This window comes from Dendronephthya gigantea, unplaced genomic scaffold (assembly GCF_004324835.1).
Source record: "Dendronephthya gigantea isolate DGI-Jeju-01 unplaced genomic scaffold, DenGig_1.0 000246F, whole genome shotgun sequence".
Lineage (NCBI taxonomy): Eukaryota > Metazoa > Cnidaria > Anthozoa > Malacalcyonacea > Nephtheidae > Dendronephthya > Dendronephthya gigantea.
In genome coordinates, this window is record NW_021163256.1 from 82,501 (window position 1) to 110,303 (window position 27,803).

Genomic DNA, 27,803 nt, shown 5'->3' on the forward strand with positions numbered 1-27,803 from the left:
TTTCACAGGCAATGAATGCGAACGCCAAAATATTACTGAGCATACCAGGATATAATTGTCGGGCTGGCTCATTGAACTGTAAACAAACTGAAACTATAACGCTTTTTTATATATATTTTCTTTGTTGTCTTGAAATTCTTCAAAGTTTTGAAATTTCTAAACCAAATAGAACTTTTCAATAGCTTTAATTTGACACACAGCCCAACATCTGGCGTCAAGTATTTCAGCTCATAACTGATAACTCAGAAAAACTATTTTGGCTTTAAGCTTATAATTATAAGAATGTTTGTCATAAGTTAGCGTCCCAGTTACCTAGAATTCAATGGCTGGCTACGCTGCTAGGAACATGCAATATCTACATACGCTAACCTTGGCAGTCTGTTCCATTCCCGAAGTAGCCGTCTTTGCACGTACAATTAAAAGAACCGTCAGTATTGTTACAAAAGGCATTATAATGGCAATTATGTGAATCTGCGCTACATTCGTTGACATCTGAAATAATTAATTAAGAAAGAAGTGTTAAAATTTTCATTATAGAATTCACATTCCTTCGCAATTTGAATTTTACGCAATATTACAAGATTCATTTTTATGCTTGCAGGTCAAATTGAAATTACATCGAAATATTTTTGGTCGTCCAAATCTGACGGGATGAAATAGTGATTTTAAATATATTTCAATGCTTTCCATTCTTCTTTGAAATCCAGAAATATTTAACTTAGGTTGCCCTACCAGTGCAGTTAATTCCATCTCCACTATATCCGTATTTACATGAGCAGATGAATGATCCGTCTGTGTAGTTGCACGCCGCATTAGGATGGCATGGTGAATTTTTTTGGCATTCATTGGCCTCTAAATTTGTCGTATAATGAATGTTTCACTATTATTTTTTTATCTATTTATGTCATTTATGTGTTTACAATAGATTGGGCGAATACGGTTCAGAACTTCCTGTAATAATGGGATATTAGTATTAGACAATTATGTATAACCAGGTCATATATCACTACAGTTTCTCTGCATGCACTTCGCAATTTAAATATCCTCTCCGAAATTCATCATACGTTCCATTTTGAAAAGTATCCAGATATCTTCCTAGTATAAAGCATGCTTTGTATCGCCTTTGATAATATGAATACCTTCACAATGTGTGTTATTCCCAACAAATCCTGGCTTGCATGTGCAGAAATAACTTCCTGGTGTGTTTGTACACGTTGCGTTATCATGACAATATCCACCAATACAACATTCATCTATATCTGCACGAATATGAAGTCACATTAATTTTTAACATGTTAGATACATAATCTCGTACAAGATGGAATTCTTGAAAGTATTTTTCGCGTGTAGTAAAAAACCATTGTTACCATGCATTATAAAGTTTACCACAAATACCTGGGCATGCAAGTACATACCATCATCTACATCAGGGAGCGCGGAAGTGCGGGAATTAAAATACTGTATTCACGTTCAGCATTATTACGTTTAAAATTGATTGCTTTTACGGTCTTCAAACATGAATATGCAAATATCCCCGCTCCCTGCAAACGTTTTCCGCCGCCCCTGATTTACATGACTAAATATCATTCCAAATTTTAAGTCACATTAAATACTTGCCGACGAGCAAATACTGTTAGATCTGCAGATTGATAATTATGGAAAAACTTCAAACGTTAGTGGTACACGAACTTACCTTCAACGACAGTTAGCTCTTGCGGTGAATCACTGAGGAAAAATGAATCTTGAAAAATAGCAGTGCGTCTGTCAAACACATCTATACGTTTCCTTGTGCTATCCATTACATAGAAATTATCTTTCCCTTTAGCAACGTTTACTGAACTTGTTGTACCAGGGTAGAACTTGACTTCTGAAGTTGAGCCATTAAAGTATGTTTTCATGAGAGAATAGCTATCACTAACGCTAATATAATTGATCCAATATATAACATCATTCTGAGAATCAACAGTCAGATATTTGGGCGATGTATTGTTGTGGTAAATGACTTTCTGTGCATCGTTTTCAAGGAAATAGCGAACAATATCCCGACTGGTGGCGCCAGCAAATACAAGGGAGCTGAAATAAATAATTTTTCTATGGTCACTAGATAGTGAATTGTCAGAATAGGCGGTCATTTGACCTATTTGCCTTGTTTAAAGTCAAACAGAGTATAAGTTATATTATCAATAATTGCTTATCTCCACGGGTCGTCTCGAAGTACTAAATGATGGTACTAATTCCACACTCAGATTTGTTACGTCCAGGTATTGTTATACCATCTGCTAACAATCTTATCGTTGGGGCAACAATAGGCGCATAGAAAATGGGCACATAGGAAATCAGTTTACAATTTAAAGTCAATTGTTTTTATTTTCCCTAAGATTTTCTGTTGTTTCCACTTAGAGATAAGATATATGTACCTGTTAATTGGATCACTGTCCAAATCATCGGCATTGACAATGTCGGTTGGATTTAGATCAGTTAAATTTCCAGTATCCAAGTCAACGATTCTCACTTTCCTGAAAAGATTAGTAATGAAGTAAACCTTTCTCTTTATATGATCCACAGTAAACCGGTCAAGAGTCGTCAGAGATCCTCTGATTGTGATCGGATCACTCCCATCCAGTTTAACTGTGATGAGTTTGCTACCATCGTAGTAGATGAGCCTTTTGGTGCCAGAATCATAATTTAGTTTCACGTTGGTTGCTGATAATATGGTCACAGTCGTGCTACCGTCGGAGAACACGCCTTTGATAGCACTGGTTGTTGCATAGTATAGGGCATCCACTGTGCAAACCAGAGCTATATAGTGATAGAAATAAAAAACATGAGTTGAATTGAAGGTATACTACATGCTGTTTGCTTAAACATGTGGTAATATCTCAGGACAGGCCGTATTTTCAACGTGTAAGACATAATATAATGTACGACGTAGTCAAGTTTTATGTGCACTGGAACGACTGACAACTCAACCGTCATTTTAAAGCCAATTGAAAGCAGCCTGAAAATCCAGTGCCAAGTTTTTATTGTTTACGTCAGCGCTGTTGACGATCGGTAATGGTTCCAGACTAAATTAAACAGAGCTCACTTTATCAGAGTATATACAACCTTCACAAAAGAAGCCATCTCCGCTGTAGTTTGTTTTGCAAGTGCAGTAGTATGATCCTTCCACGTTTATGCAAGTTGCATTTGCATGACACGGAGCATCCCGTTCACATTCGTTGATATCTATAATAGGCACAAGTTCCCACATTTAAAATACGTACTCTATTTTGATTAAACATTATAATTCTTCCCGTCTTATAGTGAGCATTATAGATGCAACAGTCATATTAAATCTTAATGGCTAATTTGAAGAATTTAGATTCCAATAATTCAAATAGACCTTTCTGGTGACGGCGCAAAAAATATGATGTTGGTATGATATAATTTAGTTTCAAACTCCGTGTAACAATAATACCTCAGTCAAAACGAATATTTGGCTAAATATGAAATTTTGAGACCCTGAGGTCGTAACGTCACTACGTCAGACCTCTTTCGTCTATTTTAGGTAGTTTATATATATCGGACTTAAAGTTGTTTTTGTTATGATGGGATTAAAACTTAAATGACGTACCTGTACAGAAAATACCATTGCTTTCGAAGCCCACATGACAAGTGCATGTAAACGAACCATCACTATTTGTGCAGTTTGAGTTGGTGCCACAGGTATCAATTTGGCACTCATTGATATCTATAGAAATAAAAATCATACTATTTCCACAATGCGACAGAAACTCCATAAGAAAGGTAATTTTCAAACAAAGGATCCATATATGTTATTGAAAGTGGCATTGAAATGCCATGAGAAATTTGTGTGGCATTCATTGATATCTAATGCAATTCGTTGTATCCAGATTTTGTTGCTTAAAGATGAGGTAAAGTCCGTTCTGCGCATATATTCCGCGCATCAACACATTCCATCAGTGGGGGAGCAACTTTTGGAATGTTAATGATATGCGATATTAGCGCGTTGTATTACAAACGGCAGTTCGGGAGCACAATTATTTTATTTTATGTCGCAAGGCGAAGAGGCTCGAATTGCGAGTGACGAAGATAACTTATCTTATCATAAGGCTGCTAGAAAAAGGCAATAATATGCTGAAAAGAATGCTCCAAGAATTTACTTGTTGAATGAGGACCGTAATAGATGGCGGGGCTATTTGTCGTCGCTACAGACGCTACCTTCTCGCTTGTCCTAGTCAGTCCTACAATTACAAATATATAACGTTTTAAATAACGGCCGGTTTATTTACAAGCTTCGCTTTATATTTATATCAAAATATAACAATATCCTCTTCAAAATATGATGTAAAATAAGCATATTCATCACAGATTACAGCCGGTCGAGCGAGAAGAAAATAAGAAAATTATAACGACGCATACGTCATGTAAAGATTATATAACCAACGTAAACAAACATTGTTATGCGCAGAATATATGCTCAGAACGGACTTTACATCATCTTTAATATTTTAAATGATTATAATTGGTGTATTCCTACCAGTACATCTAAACCCATCTCCGCTATATCCAGAATCACATGTGCAGATATAAGATCCATCTGTGTTATTGCACGTAGCATTGGAATGACATGGCGGAGATGTTATGCATTCGTCAACATCTGAAATGGCATTTTTAGCATTTTTATTTTTCCATTCTGTCTTTTTACTCAACACTTGACAGAAATATTATTCACGTTGACTTACCCGTGCAATTGAACCCATCTCCAGTATATCCAGAATCACATGTGCAAATATAAAATCCATCTGTGTTATTGCACGTAGCATTGGAATGACATGGGGGAGATGTTATGCATTCGTCAACATCTGAAATAAAAGTTTGTAAATATTTGTTTAGCGTTTATTTCTTGTTTATCTTTTGTTGAATATCATCCATGTACCCTACCAGTACAATTAAATCCATCGCCACCATAACCAGAATCACATGTGCAAATGTAAGAGCCATCTGTGTTATTGCACGTAGCATTGTAATGACAAAGGTGATATGTTTGGCATTCATTTATATCTGAAATTAAAGTTTTTATCTAGTTTATCGATCAATGGTCTCTGCTTTATGATATGTTGAATATCATTAATGTTTTCATGTATCTTACCAGTACAATTAAACCCATCGCCACTATAACCAGAATCACATGTGCAAATGTAAGAACCATCTGTGTTATTGCAAGTCGCATTGGAATGACATGGGAAATCTGTTTGGCATTCATTTATATCTAAAAATTTTGCAATATTTTCATTTATTACATAATTCCATTCTTGCGTATCTAAGGCCAAATATGTTACCATACCATTGCAGTTAAATCCATCTCCACGATATCCAGAATCACATGTGCAGATGTAGGAACCACCTGTGTTATTGCACGTAGCATTGGAATGACATGGGGAAGATGTTACGCATTCGTTGATATCTGAAAATTGGGAATTTTTTATTGAGGCATATTTGCTTATTTAATATGAGTCACTATTTTTGTTGTCTTACCTGTGCAGTTAAATCCATCTCCAGTATATCCAGAATCACAGGTGCAGATATAAGATCCATCTGTGTTATTACACGTAGCATTGGAATGACATGGGGGAGATATTACGCATTCGTTTATATCTAAAAAGAAGGTTTTAGTTTTCATTTCTCCTTTTCTGTTGCCTATATTTAAAATTATTTGTAACCTTACCTGTGCAGTAAAATCCACCTCCAGTATATCCAGAATCACATGTGCAAATATAAGATCCATCTGTGTTATTGCACGTAGCATTGGAATGACATGGGGGAAATACTACGCATTCGTCAACATCTGAAATGTTTTTTTTATCATTTTTATTTTTCCATTTTTCTTTTTTACTCAACACTTGGCAGAAGTATTATTTCCATTTTCTTACCCGTGCAGTTGAATCCATCTCCAGTATATCCAGAATCACACGTACAAAAATAAGATCCATCTGTGTTATTGCACGTAGCTTTGGAATGACATGGGGGAGATGTTATGCATTCGTCAACATCTGAAATGGCATTTTTAGCGTTAACATTTTTCTATTTATTGTTTTTACCGAAATATTTGGTTAAAACTTTATTTTTGTTGTCTTACCTGTGCAGTTAAATCCATCTCCAATATACCCAGAATTACATGTGCAGATATAAGATCCATCTGTGTTATTGCACGTAGCATTGGAATGACATGGCGGAGATACTACGCATTCGTCAACATCTGAAATGGCAGTTGTTGCATTTTCCTTTTTCCATTTACTGTTTTATTAATCAAACATTAGGTAAAAATTTTATTTTCGTTGTCTTACCTGTGCAATTAAATCCATCTCCAGTATATCCAGAATCACACGTGCAAATATAAGATCCATCTGTGTTATTGCACGTAGCATTGGAATGACATGGGGGAGATACTACGCATTCGTCAACATCTGAAATGGTAGTTGCAGCATATTCATTTTTCTATTTACTGTTTTTTACTCAATCATATGTTAAAAAAATATTTCCAATGTAGAAAACCTGTGCAATTAAATCCATCTCCAGTATATCCAGCATCACATGTGCAAATATAAGATCCATCTGTGTTATTGCACGTAGCATTGGAATGACACGGGGGGGATGTTACGCATTCGTCAACATCTGAAATGTTTTTTTTTTATCAGTTTAATTTTTCCATTTCCTCTTTTTTACTCAACACTTGGCAGAAATATTATTTCCGTTTTCTTACCCGTGCAGTTGAATCCATCTCCACTATATCCAGAATTACACGTGCAAATATAAGATCCATCTGTGTTATTGCACGTAGCATTGGAATGACATGGGGGAGATACTACACATTCTTCAACATCTGAAATGGCAGTTGTAACGTTTTTATTTTTCTATTTACAATTTTTTACTGAAACATTTGGTAAAAACTTTATTTTTGTTGTCTTACCTGTGCAGTTAAATCCATCTCCAGTGTATCCAGTATTACATGTGCAGAAATAAGATCCATCTGTGTTATTGCACGTAGCATTGGAATGACATGGGGGAGATACTACGCATTCGTCAACATCTGAAATGGCAGTTGTAGCATTTTCCTTTTTCCATTTACTGTTTTTTAATGAAATATTAGGAAAAAATTTTATTTTCATTGTCTTACCTGTGCAATTAAATCCACCTCCAGTATATCCAGAATCACATGTGCAAATATAAGATCCATCTGTGTTATTGCACGTAGCATTGGAATGACATGGGGGAGATACTACGCATTCATCAACATCTGAAAAGAGGACTTTTTATCGAAGCTTTCTTGCTTGTTTAAAAATAAAAATATATTCATGTATTCCTACCAGTGCAATTAAACCCGTCTCCTGTATATCCAGAATCACATGTGCAGGTGAAAGATCCCTCTGTGTTGTTGCACGTAGCATTGGAATGACATGGGGGAGATGTTACGCATTCGTTGATATCTAAAACGAAGGAATGCAATTTCGTCATTAATTGTTCCCTATCCTTTCTTGCTCTTATGAAAACTTATCTCATTCTCTTAATCCGACTGGTGAAATTAAATCCATCTTCAGTATACTCAGATATGGGATGATGTGGAATCCATCAATGGAAGGTTTGCAATCTTCCATTTATAAAACCATTCCTGCCTATTGAAAACTACTCCTAAGTTTCACAACCTTACCGGTACAGTTGAATCCATTTCCGCTATAGCCGAGATCACATGTGCAGATATATGATCCATCTGTGTTATTGCACGTAGCATTGGAGTGACATGGCAAGTCGATTTCACATTCGTCGATATCTAAATTGGTTTTTTATTTGAATTTAATTTTTCCTTTTTTGGTGACGTCTAATTGAGAGTAGTAAATGTGTACCACAATTTAAAATTTCTTTCACGATCTCTTGTGTGATATTTTTACATTTTAAATTTCTATTCCTTGACATTGATATCCAAATTTACCCTCAGTGATTTTCACCTGTGGAAGACTTTTCAGTTTCCTGTTTTATTTTTTGGGACTGGGGGAAACAATGTTGTGTCAGTCAACAATAATTTTCTATGTTGCTTTTTACAAAAAAAATGTGACTACACGACCACGTTGTCGAATCTCACTTCTTTTAGGCATTTCTAATTAAACGTGACGCTCCCTAGCTTATGATCGTTATTTCATTAGACAAGCTGTAACTCATTCAAACTTATTCAATTTGCGAAAGAAACTGAAGAAATAAATGATATGAAGCAGTTTGATATAATAATCTACTTTTAGTCTTAAATAAAAACCTTCACAACTTGTTCCATTCCCAGTATAGCCTTCCTTGCATGTGCAGAAATGACTTCCCAGCGTGTTTGTGCAGGTTGCGTTGTCATGACAAAATCCTCCGACACAACATTCATCTACGTCTGTAAAAATAATTGACAAATGTTTAATAAATCACCAACTATTACTGTTCGAACAGAGGAATCAGGCTTTCCTTACGTTGTGGCATACTATACCGTCCTACCATAGACACTACGCGCTACACCCAATGTATTTGCACGACACGACTAAAATGGCTACCTAGCTTGCCAATTTCATCCGCGCTTGGTCTTCGTTTTGGTAGACTGAAAAATTATGTATTAAGTGTAGCATGGCGGGACTATTTTACCCGCCTCTTCGCTTTTATAAAATATATGTTTTCTTGTAAACCGTCTTAAGGTTTCATTATACCGAAATTGCCACTATTGCTGTTCGTGAGCGAAACTTACATGCATGCAACGCCAATCGATGTCTAATTGAAGTCATTCTACGCCGTACTTTTGACCGGAACTTGATTTACAGAGACAAAAACGACTCTGTAACTTGGGTAATTGCGTTCAGATACTCGTAGACACGACTGCTAAAGAACAGGGCACTTTATCGGCTTTCCTACATTCGTCATAATGTTATGTGTTTTGCCCCAAAGATAAATGAAATTCGCCATTTTGAAGTGATGGCGAGATGGACCTGATTTGCATACTCTATTTACAAAAACAATGCCTAAAATAAGAGTTACAATGATATTATCGCGTATCGAAGGCTATAATTTATTCTCCTGCAGCGAGAAAATGTTAGAATTGAACATGTTGGTATTTGTACGTTGGATGAAAGTAACATAAAAGTCGTCGTCTTAGACCTGCACGATCAAAATCACAAAGTTCTGTGGATAAAGTTACGGCCCACGCGACTCCCAAGGGGATATATTTCCGTTGTTGTCTATTGAAATGTTTACCATCCACCAAGTGTTAAAAATCAGTTTCTGCAATACCTTCACTTATGCCCTTGGTAATTGAATCGTGCTTTATTAATTGTTAAATTGTGCCAGTGACTTTAGCCAGTTAATAATACAGAGAAATAACTTCTCTCTCGAGCAAATTCTGAAATTTCCAACTCATGGCCTGAGAACCTCAGGCTGACAAACCTGAACACATTTATCAATTTTTGATACAAAGTACCTATTCAATTAACGGCCTCCCCTTAGCTTATCAGATCACATGCCTGTGAATCTGCTGAAAGAACTCAGGCAAAAGTGAGATTTGAATTTCTTACTACAAGAAAGCTTTTGATTTTATGGAACAAAATCCTTGCTATTTTGACACAAATGATAGCGATATTATCTTTATTGAACGACGTTTCGATGCTAAAACGTGCATCATTTTCAAGTTATGATAATTACATTTAAATTGCGTTGATTTTAAATTGTATTCAAAGAGATTTTTGATAAAAAATCCTTGCTGTAAACTAAAAGCTCTCGAGCTTGCCTTATCCTGCGCTGGATAATAGATTTTGAACAGGATACCTATTGTAATTGCGATTGGCGTGACATCCTAGCGTAGTTCCATGCATGGTAATGCTCTTCCATGGCCATCCATCGTAATGATCAACCATGCATGTTGATTTAACGAAAGCCGAATATAGAAATACATGAATGCCACCACAACTTCAGAGTACGCTTTCAAGAGTCTGAAGCGAGCATGTAATCCAAGTTTTTCAGTTGAATGAGTTGCACTGAATAAAGGGCTGTTGTGACGTACGCTCTTCAAAGAGGCAAAGTGTTTCTACCAATTGATAAGTTAAAGTGGCTGTTATTTTCTACTTGAACAAAAAAACTTACCATATGAAATTATTAAGTCGTGTATTTTCGCACTGTGTGTGATATTCCCTTCTTTCTGGAGCGATGCTTTCAAATATTTGTCGATACGGTTATTGTCTTTGTCCAAGACATACAAATTGTGTACGTCGGAGGTCAAGTCAATTTCTCCTGAGTATGTGATGTTTAAGCCAGTTGTTTGTTTATTATTAAGCAGAGTTTTCATGACATGGTGATCTATTCCATCGAAGTTTGCCCAATAAACCACGTTATTGAATTCATCAACGGAAAGTGACTGTGCTGCGCCATCGTAATTGAGCTCTATTACAGACCCATCTGCTGGATTATAACGCACGATTGGTGGAACTGTTGCTCTTGCTAGGAAGAGATGCCTGTGAAGAAATGAAGTTTAATATTACATAACACTTTTTTGTACCTACACTAAACTACACGCCTATACACTTTTCTTTATCCAGACTGAGCAAACCCACTAATTATTATAACGCGCCTATTTTTTCTATAAAAATCCGGAAAGTACAAGGATTAAAAGCTTTGCATTTCGAACTGCGTTTACCTATATAGCTACTTTGGTATTGAAAATAAAACTGTGTTTCCTGCATAGTATATTTTTATTTGAAATATTTGATTTCCCTTTAATCGTATCCAAATTTTAATTTTTAATTTTTGCGACTAAATCCTCTTTATGCGACAGCGTCGCGTGTCGGCTGGCACCAAGGTTGTAACTTGTAAGGGAGGAGGAAAATAGTTGTTAAAAGTTCCTTTTCGTCTCGACTCAGGCGCCTTTGGATTTTTCGACCCGTATTTGGTCGAGCCAGAGTCCTGGTCGAAACATTGACGACACTCAGTGCTAATTCATGCTAGTGCAAATTCAGGTATGGACCGTTAAATAAGAATATAGTTATCGCGTTAGTTTTAACCGTCTCGCGATGATGTTTCTAGGAAGATTTTGACACGTTTTTAGGGCGTGGCTTCAACGTTCTGACATTTCGGCATTCTATTTTTGTAAGCAACGTTTAAATTTTAAACATATATACACCACGCCCTAGAAGTGTGTCAAAATCCGCCTAGAGACGTCATCGCCTAAACGGTTAAAACTAAGGCGACAACTATTCTTATTTAAAGGTCTACCTGAATCTCCAGTAACTCATGCATGCTTATTTCAAAATTCTTCTCCTTTTCCCCACAATTCAATGTTGAGTGATTTTTCGTAAATCATTCAAACATCATTTTAGTTAGGATGGATTCAACATTGATTAGGGGGGCGAAGGGGGAAATCGACACAGAAATGTTGATGTTTTGCGTGAAAAAAAAACTACTAATCATTCAGACTGTAGTCGAAGGTTTAGGCCAGGATTGCAGCTCGGCTTTCTTGTCTCGACTTGCACACGCGCTGATTATAAATTCAAAATTGGACGACAAATAATTCAATTTCCATTTATGTCAAACCGTTAGAAGTCTGGTTGGGCGGTCCGGGCGGAAAACCTGGCTAGCATATAAGGTTATTCGGTAGGAAGGCCTTTAAAAAATCACGGACCGGACAAAACAGATTTACAGCAATGCCGTGAATTTACAGTTTCTGACATTACCCATTAGTTGTATCCATTTCAAGATCTCTCACACTAGAGTAACGTTTGAGAGAGTCAACCACAGAGTCTTGACCACTTGTAATATTGTAAACATATATTTTTGGCAGCAGCGCATGATAATAATATATCAAGTTGTTTTTTCCATCGACGGTGAATAGGTTCACATTATCGATGACTGTTGTCCTCTCATCGGAACCATCCAAATAATAACTTGTGATTCCCTCGCTATCAACATGGAGATACAACCGTTTGTTGACACCATCGTATGACAATAAGGCGTTAACTCTATCGTCAGCCTTGTTTGGGATGCTTGTGGAGTTCTCTGTATTGTAAGACAGCGTTCCCGATGACGTTGTGATGAATAAATACGGAACTTTGCAAAAGTCTATAAAATGCAAATTATTTAAAACCTTTAAAAAGTTGTTACAAAATATCACAAAATTTATCTTTATCAAAATTTTATTTAATCTATCCATTAAATTATATATTAAGATTGTTTCTAACGGCTACCACTGAGTATTTTGATAAATTTTAAAAACAAAGTAGAAAGTAAACATTTTAAAAATTTAAATTCTACTTTTCAACTATAATCTTTAAGAATATATTCTCATAAATTTTGATATTTAGTAAAAACATATACTACAAGATAATTACTATTCTTTTAGATTATTTTTAAACAGTCCCTATTGTTCTGAATTGGTGTTAACAACTGTTTAATATATGCACCATCCGCATATGTATGTAACCCAATATCAAATTTTCACACTGAAAGCTAGAAGCTGGGCCCATCTATTTTACAATTGACAGCCTAACCATTTAATAATTAGACAACGAGTCCGAGTTGTCTATGAGCGAATTGTCAACGAAGGCGAGTTGTCTAATTGTTTTAGTATACACCCTGTACCTAGATATATTAATTTCGAGAAAATAATCGATACATCGCAATTACACCGAAAATAATTAACACTTATTTACTGCGAACGAAGGAAACATGTTTTGTGGACCCGATACCTGTCGATATTTCACGAGGCGAAGCCGAGGGTCCACAAAACATAATGTTTTCTGAGTTCTCAGTAAATAAGTTTTTTATTAAATACCACTTGTCAAAGAAAAACCAAACTAAAAGTTAAACAACGAAATATCTATTCATATAAAAGACATAAATTCAAATGGATAAAAGTTGTTATTTCCCATGAGATAACACGTTATCTCACTATGCAGGGGGTCGCGCTGGCGACATCAAAGTTTCGTCACTCACGCATGATTCACTCTCGATCAATGAAACGCTACAAAAACAAAACTTTGACAAGTGGTATATGATAATTTAATTAATTCAACTTTATACGGTCGCGCGAGCGAATTTTTCCCAAACGTTCACCATTCACGAATAGGCAATGGTTGAGTAGCCAATCAGAATGTAGGGTTTGTAATTGACAATAGTCGCGTGTATACTAAATAAAATTAGGCAGTTGATGTTTGAGACGGAAAATGTTTTTTTACGATTTAACTAGGTTTATAACTACCTATTTCACATCGGTTCCCCAGATATCCGGAAGGACATTGGCATTCGAATGAACGATCAACATTTATACAGGTTCCTCCATTAAAACAAGGAGAACTTTTACACGGAATGCCTGCAAAAATGGAATACACTGTTAATATTTTATTAAATACCCTGGCTTGTATCTTATATTGTTCGAGTCTTACGCATATTTGAATTAAAAACAATGAAATCAATAGCAACAATTCTTGTCTCAAATAACATGTTTTCATTCGGTAATGTTCACCAATCCTGAAGCGAATAAATAATTCGGTGCAATTACAATTGTGATCGTTACAAATTTTTTTTATTATCGTGAACAAATATCTTAAAAAACTAGGGGCATTTAAATAAAGCGATGTTTTATTGCGCGGCCATTTTGAAATATCGCTTGGTGATTATCGCGTAATAATCCGAGGACGATTGACCAATGAAAGGCCAGAATTTTTAATGTTCACCATTAAAAGTATAATGAAATAATATTTCCCAATTTCAACCCGCTTCACTACCTCCGTTTAAAAAAATGAGAAACTTACGAAGTTCGCTACAGTCAGCACCAGTGTAGTCAGAATGGCAGACGCATTGGTCCGTCCCATTTAGATCTTTGCAAACCTGGTTTATTCCACATATGAGAGTACTACAGTTGGTGGCTGAAATTAAAATGAGAAACAAAACTTTTCAACAGACGGAACGTTTATCACATTAGAGAAGACGATTTGGTTACCCCTGCAATGCATAATTCATATCACCGGGAGACTATCTGAAACCATTGGGTTTCTTAGGGGACTGAAAAGAATCATATTTAGCATTGGGGAAATATGGATTCTAAAATAACTGTGTTTTGTTGAGCCTGCACAAAGTAGCCAGGCTTGATGCTTCAGTCCCACTATGCGAACATTTTAGTTTTTACTGATTGTGGAAACAACAGGTTCTAACGAATTGAATAAATATAATAACTTTTTGGTACTATTGGAAATTTTGAGATAACATTAGATATTTATGCGTGATATATATGCGAAAGAAACGTAAAATTTTGAAAAAAATACAAAAGATAGTACGGAACTAAGTATATAAGGGAATATGCATGTCGGTTCATGGCGCCATTTTCATGCACTTCATAACCGTCTGCGTGAATCAGCCTACCTTGACAGAATGTTCCATTTCCCGAATATCCTTTGTTACATGTGCACGTGAAGTTGGCAACCGAATTGGCGCAAGTGGATTGCTCATGACAACGTGGCGTCAAAGTGCCATTGCAACATTCGTTTTCATCTAATAAAAAAAATGTGCAAGTTTTATAATCAGCGAAGCAGCCACCCTCTATAACCTAATTTCATTAAGGTATAATTTTGTCTTACGTCCTTCCATTTTCATTGGGGTGGTATAAACATGAAATTTTGGAAGCACTTCCTTCCCCCAATTGGGCTTTAAGATCTAATTTTTACTAATTTCGTTGACTATTTTCGTTGTTGTAATGCGGGCAATTTGTACGTGATCATGCGCTTTATAAATACATGAACAACATCTTACCAAATGCAATCTCAATTGCTTTCGTTCCACTAGGAGCTAATGTAGTTCCTATGTGTTTCATTGTGCCTTTCTTATATTTGTAGACTGCTTCATTGGAAACAAGAAGGACATAGAAGTAAAGTTCATCATGAGCTATCTTGATCGTGGTATCAAAAGTAATATTCAAATTGACGGTTGTTCCGCTATAGGATGTGCTCATAACGTTTTGCTTATTGTTAGCAATGTCAAAGTTCACCCAATACACCACTTCGTTTTTGCTATCGACGACCGCGTCCTGAGGAAAATCTCCTGTTTTAAGTACATTCTGAATTTGGGTGCCAGCGTTATAGCGAATTATATCAGATGATGTCACAATCACAAGAAAACTAAAATAAAATCGCAAAGAAAAATGTGAGGGGAAAAAAGGGAAATGAAATCGTCCACATATATAAATCAGTACATGGTCCAAACTGTTACACTGTTATGCATGATTGCTATTATATTGCTATGAATAATTCAAACTAATAACGGCTTTGTAAATATCTAAAGCCTTGTTTTCATCACTCGCACACAGTCGGCGGTGATGCCGATTGTCGTTTGTTACTGATGCATAAAATGCCTTATTTTGCCTGCCATCGACAATGGATCATTGGTCTTCGACAATGGTTTATCAACTGTTAATGTATATGTACTCAAGTATAGCTAGAGCGATTTCAAAAAGAAATAATGCTACCAAAGAAAAAAGGGAATGGGCTGTTTGTAACCGATATGAAAATGCTTATATTATATATATTGATAGGCTCTAGCGAAGCTTGGTTACTTTTGTAGCCTCTAGCGAAAGCTGCCTTATGGCGAAACATTGATGGCGAACTCTTATTTCCGGACTGCCTATGTCTTAATAAGAACAAAGACGCAATAAAAACAAAATATTTATATGCAAGAAACAGTTGACGTTCTACAAAAAAATCAAAACGTTTTTGTGAGACGTTGGACGTTATATTTGCAGTAAATAATCAAAATAATTTCCCGTAACATTAACAAGAATTGGATAATTTTATTTTGACAATAATCTTGTATTTTTTTTAATATTTTTCTCACACAAACATGTCAGGATGACAATTACGCTGCATCTACTCATCCGGAAAATATTTCCGAACTTTTTCATCTCAATAACATCCAACCCAACATACTATACTTCGTTAAACGGTGCGAGGGATTTCTGCATGTATCTATTTCTGGTTAAAGTGCCTATATCACTCGTGGAATCTTTATGCATTTGAAAAGAATGTTGAAAGTTAGTAAATATATATTAAAAAACGTTTTTTGATTTAGTGCAATAATTTCGAAGATACAAGCCTCTAAACTACCTTCGGTTCCTGAATCCCAACCTCCTGGGTTTAAACACGGCTATTTAATTTGAAACTGCCCATTGTTTACAGGAGCCTGGGACTCAGGAATTTTTTTTTTTCATGAGATACCAAATTGTCGTTAGGAATTGCAGGTAGTTTAAAGGCTAGTATCTTCAAAATTATTGCACTAAATCAAAAAACTTTTTTAATATATTAACTAACTTTTTTACATTCTTTTTAAATGCGTAAAGATTCCACGAGTGCATGATATAGGCACTTTAAATTAAAAACACTCAACAGGTTCTTCATGCACTTCCTGAAAATACAGGGTTCAACTCAGGCCAAGTAAAATGCAGCTGACAAAACTTACCCGTTTTCACTGTCCATATCCACGTCTTTGACACTAGTAACGCTCGCTAAGGAGCCAACCTGAGAATTCCCCGCATTCGTCATATTAAACATGTAAACTTTGTTAATGAACCGGTGTACGTAATAGATTATATTATTTCTTTTATCGACTGTGAATCTGGAAACATGTGTCACTTGACCTAAATGTTTTAAGTCCGAACCGTCTTGTTCCATGCTATAGAAGTTGTCTGAATTGTAGTAAAACAATCTTCGAGACACGGGATCATAATCCAAATCTTCTGCTCCTACGGTGCCAATACTCGTAGAGGTTGTCACGTGTTCAATAGTTACTTCGTAAATAATTTCATTCTCGCCATAGAAAACGATGACGGAAATATTGCACGGATCTAAAACAGGAATTAACATAGTTTTTCTGGTATTAGTACCAATTTTATGCAGGATGTCTCGACATGAACGAGTCAGAATACAGTAATTTAATATTTTACTCTCACCCATAGTATGAAATACAGGAGCTTAGGCTGCGTAACAAGGGCGCGGTCATTGGAGAAACTTCGTCGCACAAAGGAAAAGGTTCTGGCATTTTAAACTTTGAGAACCAGCAACTATCAAATCTGAGGGATTTTGAAGGATTTTATAACACCCCTTAAAAGTTTGGGAGCTCAAACTACATGTCTATGTTGTCTTACCTGTGCAGGTGAATCCATCTCCAATATATCCGGAAGGACATGTGCAGATATAAGACCCATCTGTGTTATTGCACGTAGCATTGGAATGACACGGAGAATCTGTTTCGCATTCATTTATATCTACAATATTAAAGTTGAAGTCAAGTCCGTAAGCAATGAAATGGTTTGTTTACATTTTGAACTTCACTATTTCCTAAAATACGACGTATAAATTGTCTGAATATCTAACACTATTTAGGTTCGTTAGGCTCCTAAATTAATATGAACTAGAGTTTATGTTAAGAAAGAATAAGAAATAAGCGAAATTTAGGCAATTTTCACATCAGAGGGCCCTCACTTGTTATGAGCAGAACCTATGCGCAGAACCACAGAGGCAGAACGGAATCGACTTCCACTTTAACTTACTGAATATTTTTCATTATTGTTTTCATGGTTCTCACACGTTAGTATTAAAGGTCATATGCGTATTAATTTACCAGTGTAGTTAAATGCTATGTTAAATTCTTCTGATTATTTTTACGCCTCTTGAGAGCGAACTGGACGTAATATATATGCTGCCTCACCAGTGCAGTTTAATCTATCTCCACCATATACAGAGTCACATGGGGAGGATGTTTGGCATTGGACTATATCTTGAATTTTTTGAATTTCGCGTTTTAATTTTACCATTCCTTACACTTGAAAGGATTTTAACAATAAAAATCAACTGTGTCTTAATTATTTCAAAGAGACATTAGTATAATTATTGCAAAATCATTTTACAGATTGCTCTATCATTCTTCATTGATAAAATATTCGGCTCATTTCTAGCAATATTAATGGTAAATTCCGCCGTCTTAAATATGGAAATACATCTTAGGTTATGCAAGACGTCACATTAATTAACAAATTAATGATTTTATTGAGCGTTTCTTTGTAGCTCATGTTAAATACTAATTCGCAAACAGCGGATATTCTATATTTACGTCACCTGTACAGTTGTAACCGATGCCTTCATAGCCCAGGTTACATGTGCAATTATATGAACCATCAGTATTAGTGCAATTTCCATTTACATCGTCACAAGGATTTGTTTGACATTCATTCATATCTAAAAATGTATTACAGATGACGACGTTCGCAAGGATTACATTGAGTTTGATTTTGATAATCTGTACAAATTATTTTCCACTTTTCCCCAAAATAAAATATTTTATATAATTGTTAACAAGCTGAGTATATGTCATGGTAAAAAATTGTAAATGAAAAAAGATACAAAATTCTCTTTCCTTCTTGACCTAGACATCTTTGAAAGCAAATACTAATTCATGTGCTAATAATTCAACTACTAGAGCAAACAAGAAAATTAAACTTATCGTGTGAGCTAGGTAGCTTTCGGGGGGAAAGCACTAAAAATTTCGCTCGGGTTCAGTTCGTGGATTTGCGATAGAAAACCAGAGAAAACTAAATTTTGATTGCGGATATAAAAGATAATTTTGTCTAATTATGCCAATATTCTAAGTTTACGTTACCTGTACAGTTGTAACCATTGCCCTCATAGCCCATGTGACAAGTACAATTATATGAACCACCAATATTGGTACAAATTGCATTTACATCACAAGGATTTGTTTGACATTCATTGATACCTGGAAATATATTAAAGATGACGTTGGCTAGGACTACATTGACATTCATTTTTATCATCTGTACAAATCTTTTTGTATTTTTTCCGAATATAAAATATTTTATTTAATTATTAACAAGCTGAATATATGGCATAGTGCACAATTTGTAAATGAAAAAAGAATGTAAAATCGTCTTTCCTTCTTCAACTTAGGCACGTTTGGTAAGCAAAAATTAATTCATGGTGCAAATAAAACAATGACTAGAGCAAACAAGGAAATTAAAGTAATCATGTGATCTAGGTATAACTCTCGGTGAAACAGCAGTAGAAATATCGCTCGCGAATTCAGATTTCGCTTTGCGAAAGAAAACCAGGAAAAAGTAAATTTTAACATTGAATATAATAATAATTTTTGATTTGCGGGTATTAAGTTCAGGTGCGGATCCAGCCGAAAATCTGACCGTGTCATATAGGACTAAAAAATTTCCGTTCGGGGGGGGCGTATAGCGAAGGGGCTATGAACCTCCTCAAAAAAACATTTTCTGAGCTTTGGTTCTACAATATTCTTCACGAACGTTTAAAAGCGAATATTGTAAATCCCTGTACTTTCATAAAACCACAAAACCATTTTCAAAATTGTTGGTAAGGTATTTAGCGATATTTTATTCACACTCAACATAACGTGAAATTTGCATACACAAATTATTCACAGACTACAGCGTAAATGCAAATTTGTATCATAGGGCGCTTCCATTAAGCGGCCAAAAAGGTCGGACTGGTCATATTTTAAATTGAAATGGAGTATTTCGTTAAGAATATAGCGGTGAAACTGCATTTCCCGTGTTAGGCAGATGTAAATAACGATATACATGAGTGCAGAGTTCTTGAAACACTTCAGTTAAAATACCAGTAATCTGTCTGTACCGAAATACAACAGAACCGGTCTGGCCGTTTTTCCGTATAAAGGAGACCGCCCATCGTTCGATTTACAACCTAAAAGTCTTATCTTACAAGGACATTAATTTAAGTAAAGATTTTCAGTATTTGTCTTTTGCGATTGTATAACGCGAACAAGCGAAGGCTGCATGCGAAGCCTTTCTTTAGTAATAATTCCATCATGTTGTTGTAGCCTGAAGAGCGATATTTCCCCTGAAATATGCTCGCTTAGATTTGCTTTTGAGAAATTTCTACGGATTCATGTATTAATGCATTCGATTCAGCCTGAATCAGCCAGGATGCAGCGAACAGACCAATTTAACGTGTTGTGTATAAACTATATCCGAGTTCGAAGTCGAGAAGTGTCGAACTTTATTGTTTATCATGCTTATTGCGCAATCAAAAACAGGCCACCGTGTCGCACCGTGTCGCACCGTGTCGCACCGTGTCGCACCGTGTCGCACCGTGGCTCACGTGGCAAAAGCTTGCCCTGTGGTTGGTTTGCTACACTGCACCGTGTCCGAACGTTACCATATTTAGTAACAATTGCGCAATAATCTGCACGCTACCGTGTCAACTAGTTGCTGTGATCGCAGCTTCAAATGCACGACTAGCTTTCGAACATACTCGGCACAATTCGGCAAGCTTTTGGCGAATTTTATAGTTCAGTGTTAACTGAACAATCATAATATGAAAAAAAGGAATAATAATTGGGAATTTGTTCCCACTTTTAGCAGGAATTGGTAATAATATGACAACGATTACGAAAGATATTATTAAAATTATTTGTTTTAGATACATATTTCCTTAATCTTGGTATGATCCAAAGAATTAATATGTACTTCTAAATAATGTGTCAATATTAGATTGCCGATGGGAAAATTCTGGAGGGAAAAGTCTGACCGTGGCTCGAGCCACGTTCGATACGGTCTAGATCCGCGCCTGAAGTTTATGTTACCTGTACAGTTGTAACCATCGCCCTCATAGCCCATGTTACAAGTACAATTATATGAACCATCAGTATTGGTACAATTTGCCTTTTCATGACAGGGATTTACTTCACAATCATTGATATCTAGAAATAAATTACAGATGACGTTCGCAAGGATTACATGGAGTTTCATTTTGATAATCTGTACAAATTATTTTGCACTTTTCCCAATATAAAATATTGTATAATTATAATTATTAACAAGCTGAGTATATGTCATGGTAAAAAATTGTAAATGAAAAAAGATGCAAAATTCTCTTTCCTTCTTCGACCTAGACATCTTTGAAAGCAAATACTAATTCATGTGCTAATAATTCAACTACTAGAGCAAACAAGGAAATTCAACCTATCGTGTGAATTAGGTAGCTTTTGGGGAAAAGCAGTAGAAATATCGCTTGGGTTCAGATCGTGGATTGCGATAAAAAAACAGAGAAAACTAAATTTTGACTCTGGATATAACAGATGATTTTCTATAATTATGTCGATATTCTGTGTTCACCTTACCTGTACAGTTGTAACCATTGCCTTCATAGCCCAGGTTACAAGTACAATTATATGAACCACCAGTATTGGTACAAAATGCATTTACATCACAAGGATTTGTTTGACATTCATTGATATCTAGAAATATTGTAAAGATGGCGTTCGCAGGGACTACATTGAGTTTCATTTTTATCATCTGTACAATTTTTTTTGTATTTTTTCCGAATATAAAATATTTTATATAATTATAAACAAGCTGAGTATATGGCATAGTGCACAATTGTAAATGAAAAAAGAATGTAAAATCGTCTTTCCTTCTTCAACTTAGGCACTTTGGTAAGCAAAAATTAATTCATGGTGCAAAAAAGACGACTACAGCAAACAACGAAATTAAAGTAATCATGTGATCTAGGTATAGCTCTCGGTGAAACAGCAGTAGAAATATCGGTCAAAAATTCAGATTTGCCTTTGCTAAAGAAAACCAGGGAAATTAAAGTAAATTTTGACATTGGATATGAAATAATTTTGGATATGCGGATATTCTAAGTTTGCGTTACCTGTACAGTTGTAACCATTGCCCGAATAGCCCATGTTACAAGTACAATTATATGAACTACCAGTATTGGTACAATTTGCATTTACATCACAGGGATTTGTTTGACATTCATTGATATCTAGAAATATATTAAAGATGACGTTCGCAAGCACTACATTGAGATTCATTTTTATCATCTGTAGAAATCTTTTTGTATTTTTCCCGAATATAAAATATTTTATATAATTATTAACAAGCTCAGTACATGGCATAGTGCACAATTGTGAGTAAAAAAAGAATGTAAAATCGTCTTTCCTTCTTCAACTTAGGCATGTTGGAAGATAAATACTAATTCATGTGTGGGGCAAACAAGCAAATTAGAGTAATTGTGCGAGCTATAGGTAGCCTAGTTGTCGGGGGAACAGCAGAAGAAATATCGCTTGTGTTCACATTTGGCTTTGAGAAAGAAAAGAGAAGAAAAATAAATTTTGACAATGGATATAACAAATAATTTTGAATATGCCGATATTCTATGTTTACGTTACCTGTACAGTTGTAACCGTTGCCCTCATAGGGCATAAGACAAGTACATTTATATGAACCATCGGTATTGGTACAATTTGCATTTACGTCACAAGGATTTGTTTGACATTCGTTGATATCTAGAAATAAATTACAGATGACGTTTGCAAGGATTACATTGAGTTTGATTTTGTCTACCTGTACAATTTATTTTGCACTTTTCCCCAAAATAAAATAAAATATTGTATAATTACAATTATTAACAAACTGAGTATATGTCATGGTACACAATTGTAAATGAAAAAAGAATGCAAAATTCTCTTTCTTTCTTCGACCTAGGCATGTTGGAAAGCAAAAACTAATTCATGTGCTATAATAATTCAACTACCAGAGCAAACAAGAAAATTCAACTTATCGTGTGAGCTAGGTAGCTTTCGGCGGGGAAAAGCAGTAGAAATATCGCTCGAGTTTAGATAGTGGATTTGCGATAGAAAAACAGAGAAAACTAAATTTTGACTGAGGATATAACAGATGATTTTCTATAATTATGCCGATATTCTGTGTTCACCTTACCTGTACAGTTGTAACCATTGCCTTCATAGCCTATGTTACAAGTACAATTATATGAACCACCAGTATTGGTACAAAAAGCATTTACATCACAAGGATTTGTTTGACATTCATTGATATCTAAAAATGCATTAAAGATGGCATTCGCAAGGACTACATTGACATTCATTTTTATCATCTGACTTTTTGTATTTTTTCCGAATATAAAATATTTTATATGATTAATAACAAGCTGAACATATGGCATAGTGCACAATTTGTAAATGAAAAAAGAATGTAACTGATCGTCTTTCCTTCTCCAACTTAGGCACGTTGTTAAGCAAAAATTAATTCATGGTGCAAATAAAACAATGACTAGAGCACACAAGGAAATGAAAGTAATCATGTGATCTAGGTATAACTTTCGGTGAAACAGCAGTAGAAATATCGCTCGCGAATTCAGATTTGGCTTTGCGAAAGAAAACGAAGGAAAAGTAAATTTTAACATTGGATATAATAAAAATTTTAAATATGCGAATATTTTAAGTTTACGTTACCTGTACAATTAAAACCATTGCCCTCATAGCCCATGTTACAAGTACAATTATATGAACCATCAGTATTGGTACAATTTGCCTTTCCATGACAGGGATTTACTTGACATTCATTGATATCTAGAAATAAATTACAGATGACGTTCGCAAGGATTACATGGAGTTTCATTTTGATAATCTGTACAAATTATTTTGCACTTTTCCCAATATAAAATATTGTATAATTATAATTATTAACAAGCTGAGTATATGTCATGGTAAACAATTGTTAATGAAAAAAGATGCAAAATTCTCCTTCTTCGACCTAGGCATGTTAGAAAGCAAAGACTAATTCATGTGCTACTAATTCAACTACTAGAGCAAATAAGGAAATTCAACTTATCGTGTGAATTAGGTAGCTTTCGGGGGAAAAGCAGTAGAAATGTTGCTCGAGTTCAGATCGTGGATTGCGATAGAAAAAATGAGAAAACTAAATTTTGACTCTGGATATAACAGATGATTTTCTATAATTATGCCGATATTCTGTGTTCACCTTACCTGTACAGTTGTAACCATTGCCCTCCTCATAGCCCATGTTACAAGTACAATTATATGAACCATCAGTATTGGTACAAAATGCATTTACATCACAAGGATTTGTTTGACATTCATTGATATCTAGAAATATTGTAAAGATGGCGTTCGCAGGGACTACATTGAGTTTCATTTTTATCATCTGTACAATTTTTTTTGTATTTTTTCCGAATATAAAATATTTTATATAATTATAAACAAGCTGAGTATATGGCATAGTGCACAATTGTAAATGAAAAAAGAATGTAAAATCGTCTTTCCTTCTTCAACTTAGGCACTTTGGTAAGCAAAAATTAATTCATGGTGCAAAAAAGACGACTACAGCAAACAACGAAATTAAAGTAATCATGTGATCTAGGTATAGCTCTCGGTGAAACAGCAGTAGAAATATCGGTCAAAAATTCAGATTTGCCTTTGCGAAAGAAAACCAGGGAAATTAAAGTAAATTTTGACATTGGATATGAAATAATTTTGGATATGCGGATATTCTAAGTTTGCGTTACCTGTACAGTTGTAACCATTGCCCGAATAGCCCATGTTACAAGTACAATTATATGAACTACCAGTATTGGTACAATTTGCATTTACATCACAGGGATTTGTTTGACATTCATTGATATCTAGAAATATATTAAAGATGACGTTCGCAAGCACTACATTGAGATTCATTTTTATCATCTGTAGAAATCTTTTTGTATTTTTCCCGAATATAAAATATTTTATATAATTATTAACAAGCTCAGTACATGGCATAGTGCACAATTGTGAGTAAAAAAAGAATGTAAAATCGTCTTTCCTTCTTCAACTTAGGCATGTTGGAAGATAAATACTAATTCATGTGTGGGGCAAACAAGCAAATTAGAGTAATTGTGCGAGCTATAGGTAGCCTAGTTGTCGGGGAACAGCAGAAGAAATATCGCTTGTGTTCACATTTGGCTTTGAGAAAGAAAAGAGAAGAAAAATAAATTTTGACAATGGATATAACAAATAATTTTGAATATGCCGATATTCTATGTTTACGTTACCTGTACAGTTGTAACCGTTGCCCTCATAGGGCATAAGACAAGTACATTTATATGAACCATCGGTATTGGTACAATTTGCATTTACGTCACAAGGATTTGTTTGACATTCGTTGATATCTAGAAATAAATTACAGATGACGTTTGCAAGGATTACATTGAGTTTGATTTTGTTTACCTGTACAATTTATTTTGCACTTTTCCCCAAAATAAAATAAAATATTGTATAATTACAATTATTAACAAACTGAGTATATGTCATGGTACACAATTGTAAATGAAAAAAGAATGCAAAATTCTCTTTCTTTCTTCGACCTAGGCGTGTTGGAAAGCAAAAACTAATTCATGTGCTATAATAATTCAACTACCAGAGCAAACAAGAAAATTCAACTTATCGTGTGAGCTAGGTAGCTTTCGGCGGGGAAAAGAAGTAGAAATATCGCTCGAGTTTAGATAGTGGATTTGCGATAGAAAAACAGAGAAAACTAAATTTTGACTGAGGATATAACAGATGATTTTCTATAATTATGCCGATATTCTGTGTTCACCTTACCTGTACAGTTGTAACCATTGCCTTCATAGCCCATGTTACAAGTACAATTATATGAACCACCAGTATTGGTACAAAAAGCATTTACATGACAAGGATTTGTTTGACATTCATTGATATCTAAAAATGCATTAAAGATGGCATTCGCAAGGACTACATTGACATTCATTTTTATCATCTGTACAAAACTTTTTGTATTTTTTCCGAATATAAAATATTTTATATAATTAATAACAAGCTGAACATATGGCATAGTGCACAATTTGTAAATTAAAAAAGAATGTAACTGATCGTCTTTCCTTCTCCAACTTAGGCACGTTGTTAAGCAAAAATTAATTCATGGTGCAAATAAAACAATGACTAGAGCAAACAAGGAAATGAAAGTAATCATGTGATCTAGGTATAACTCTCGGTGAAACAGCAGTAGAAATATCGCTCGCGAATTCAGATTTGGCTTTGCGAAAGAAAACGAAGGAAAAGTAAATTTTAACATTGGATATAATAAAAATTTTAAATATGCGAATATTTTAAGTTTACGTTACCTGTACAATTAAAACCATTGCCCTCATAGCCCATGTTACAAGTACAATTATATGAACCATCAGTATTGGTACAATTTGCCTTTGCATGACAGGGATTTACTTGACATTCATTGATATCTAGAAATAAATTACAGATGACGTTCGCAAGGATTACATGGAGTTTCATTTTGATAATCTGTACAAATTATTTTGCACTTTTCCCAATATAAAATATTGTATAATTATAATTATTAACAAGCTGAGTATATGTCATGGTAAACAATTGTTAATGAAAAAAGATGCAAAATTCTCCTTCTTCGACCTAGGCATGTTAGAAAGCAAAGACTAATTCATGTGCTACTAATTCAACTACTAGAGCAAATAAGGAAATTCAACTTATCGTGTGAATTAGGTAGCTTTCGGGGGAAAAGCAGTAGAAATGTTGCTCGGGTTCAGATCGTGGATTGCGATAGAAAAAATGAGAAAACTAAATTTTGACTCTGGATATAACAGATGATTTTCTATAATTATGCCGATATTCTGTGTTCACCTTACCTGTACAGTTGTAACCATTGCCCTCCTCATAGCCCATGTTACAAGTACAATTATATGAACCATCAGTATTACTGCAATTTGCATTAACATCACAAGGATTTGTTTGACATTCATTGATATCTAAAAATGTATTATAGATGACGCTCGCAGGGATTACATTGAGTTTCATTTCGATAATCTGTACAAATCTTTTTTACTTTTCCCCAAAATAAAATATTTTATCCAATAATTATTAAAAAGTTGAGTATTTGGCATGGTGAACAGTAGCAAATGAAAAAGAATTTAAAATCCTTTTTCCTTCTTTAACTTAGGCATGTTGGAAGGCAAAGACTAATTCATGAGTAAATAATACAACTATGTAGAGCAAACAAGGAAATTAGAGTAATCGTGCGAGCTAGGTAGCTGTCGGCGGAAACAGCAGTAGAAATATCACTCGTGTTAAGACTTGGCTTTGCGAAAGAAAACAAGAGAAAAATAAATTTTGGCAATGGATATAACAAATAATTTTGAATATGCCAATATTCTAAGTTTACGTTACCTGTACAGTTGTAACCATTGCCCTCATAGCCCATGTGACAAGTACAATTATATGAACCACCAATATTGGTACAAATTGCATTTAAATCACAAGGATTTGTTTGACATTCATTGACTCCTGGAAATATATTAAAGATGACGTTCGCAAGGATTACACTGACATTCATTTTTATCATCTGTACAAATCTTTTTGTATTTTTTCCGAAAATAAAATATTTTATATAAGTAATAACAAGCTGAATATATGGCATAGTGCACAATTTGTAAATGAAAAAAGAATGTAAAATTGTCTTTCCTTCTTCAACTTAGGCACGTTGGTAAGCAAAAATTAATTCATGGTGCAAATAAAACAATGACTAGAGCAAACAAGAAAATTAAAGTAATCATGTGATCTAGGTAGCTCTCCGTGAAACAGCAGTAGAAGTATCGCTCGCGAATTCAGATTTGGCTTTGCGAAAGAAAACCAGGGAAAAGTAAATTTTGACAATAGGTATAATAATAATTTTGGATATGCGGATATTCTAAGTTTACGTTACCTGTACAGTTGTAACCATTGCCCTCATAGCCCATGCGACAAGTACAATTATATGAACCACCAGTATTGGTACAATTTGCATTTAGATGACAAGGATTTGTTTGACATTCATTGATATCTAAAAATAAATAACAGATGACGTT

General features: G+C 34.8%; 2 protein-coding genes across 2 annotated transcripts in view; both read right to left on the reverse strand.

Moving 5' to 3' along the window:
- Window positions 1–1,208, reverse strand: part of LOC114540678 (latent-transforming growth factor beta-binding protein 4-like) — a 15,125-nt gene extending 13,917 nt beyond the window's left edge. Inside the window, exons 1-3 of the mRNA XM_028560804.1 lie at window positions 1,140–1,208; window positions 733–852; window positions 370–492 (exon numbers count right to left, since the gene is read on the reverse strand). Of these exons, the coding sequence (XP_028416605.1) occupies window positions 370–492; window positions 733–846 (237 nt within the window). The 5' untranslated portion in view covers window positions 847–852; window positions 1,140–1,208. The remainder of the gene's footprint in view (window positions 1–369; window positions 493–732; window positions 853–1,139) is intronic.
- Window positions 1,209–1,595: 387 nt separating this feature from the next.
- LOC114540679 (neurogenic locus notch homolog protein 1-like) lies at window positions 1,596–5,587 on the reverse strand (the record flags this gene model as incomplete). The annotated part of the gene is made up of 10 exons (XM_028560805.1): window positions 1,596–1,639; window positions 1,694–2,073; window positions 2,418–2,799; window positions 3,106–3,225; window positions 3,614–3,730; window positions 4,164–4,244; window positions 4,945–5,064; window positions 5,153–5,272; window positions 5,348–5,467; window positions 5,539–5,587. Coding segments are annotated over 10 exons (1,533 nt in total), but the record flags the coding sequence as incomplete, so codon positions are not given.
- Window positions 5,588–27,803: the final 22,216 nt, after the last annotated feature.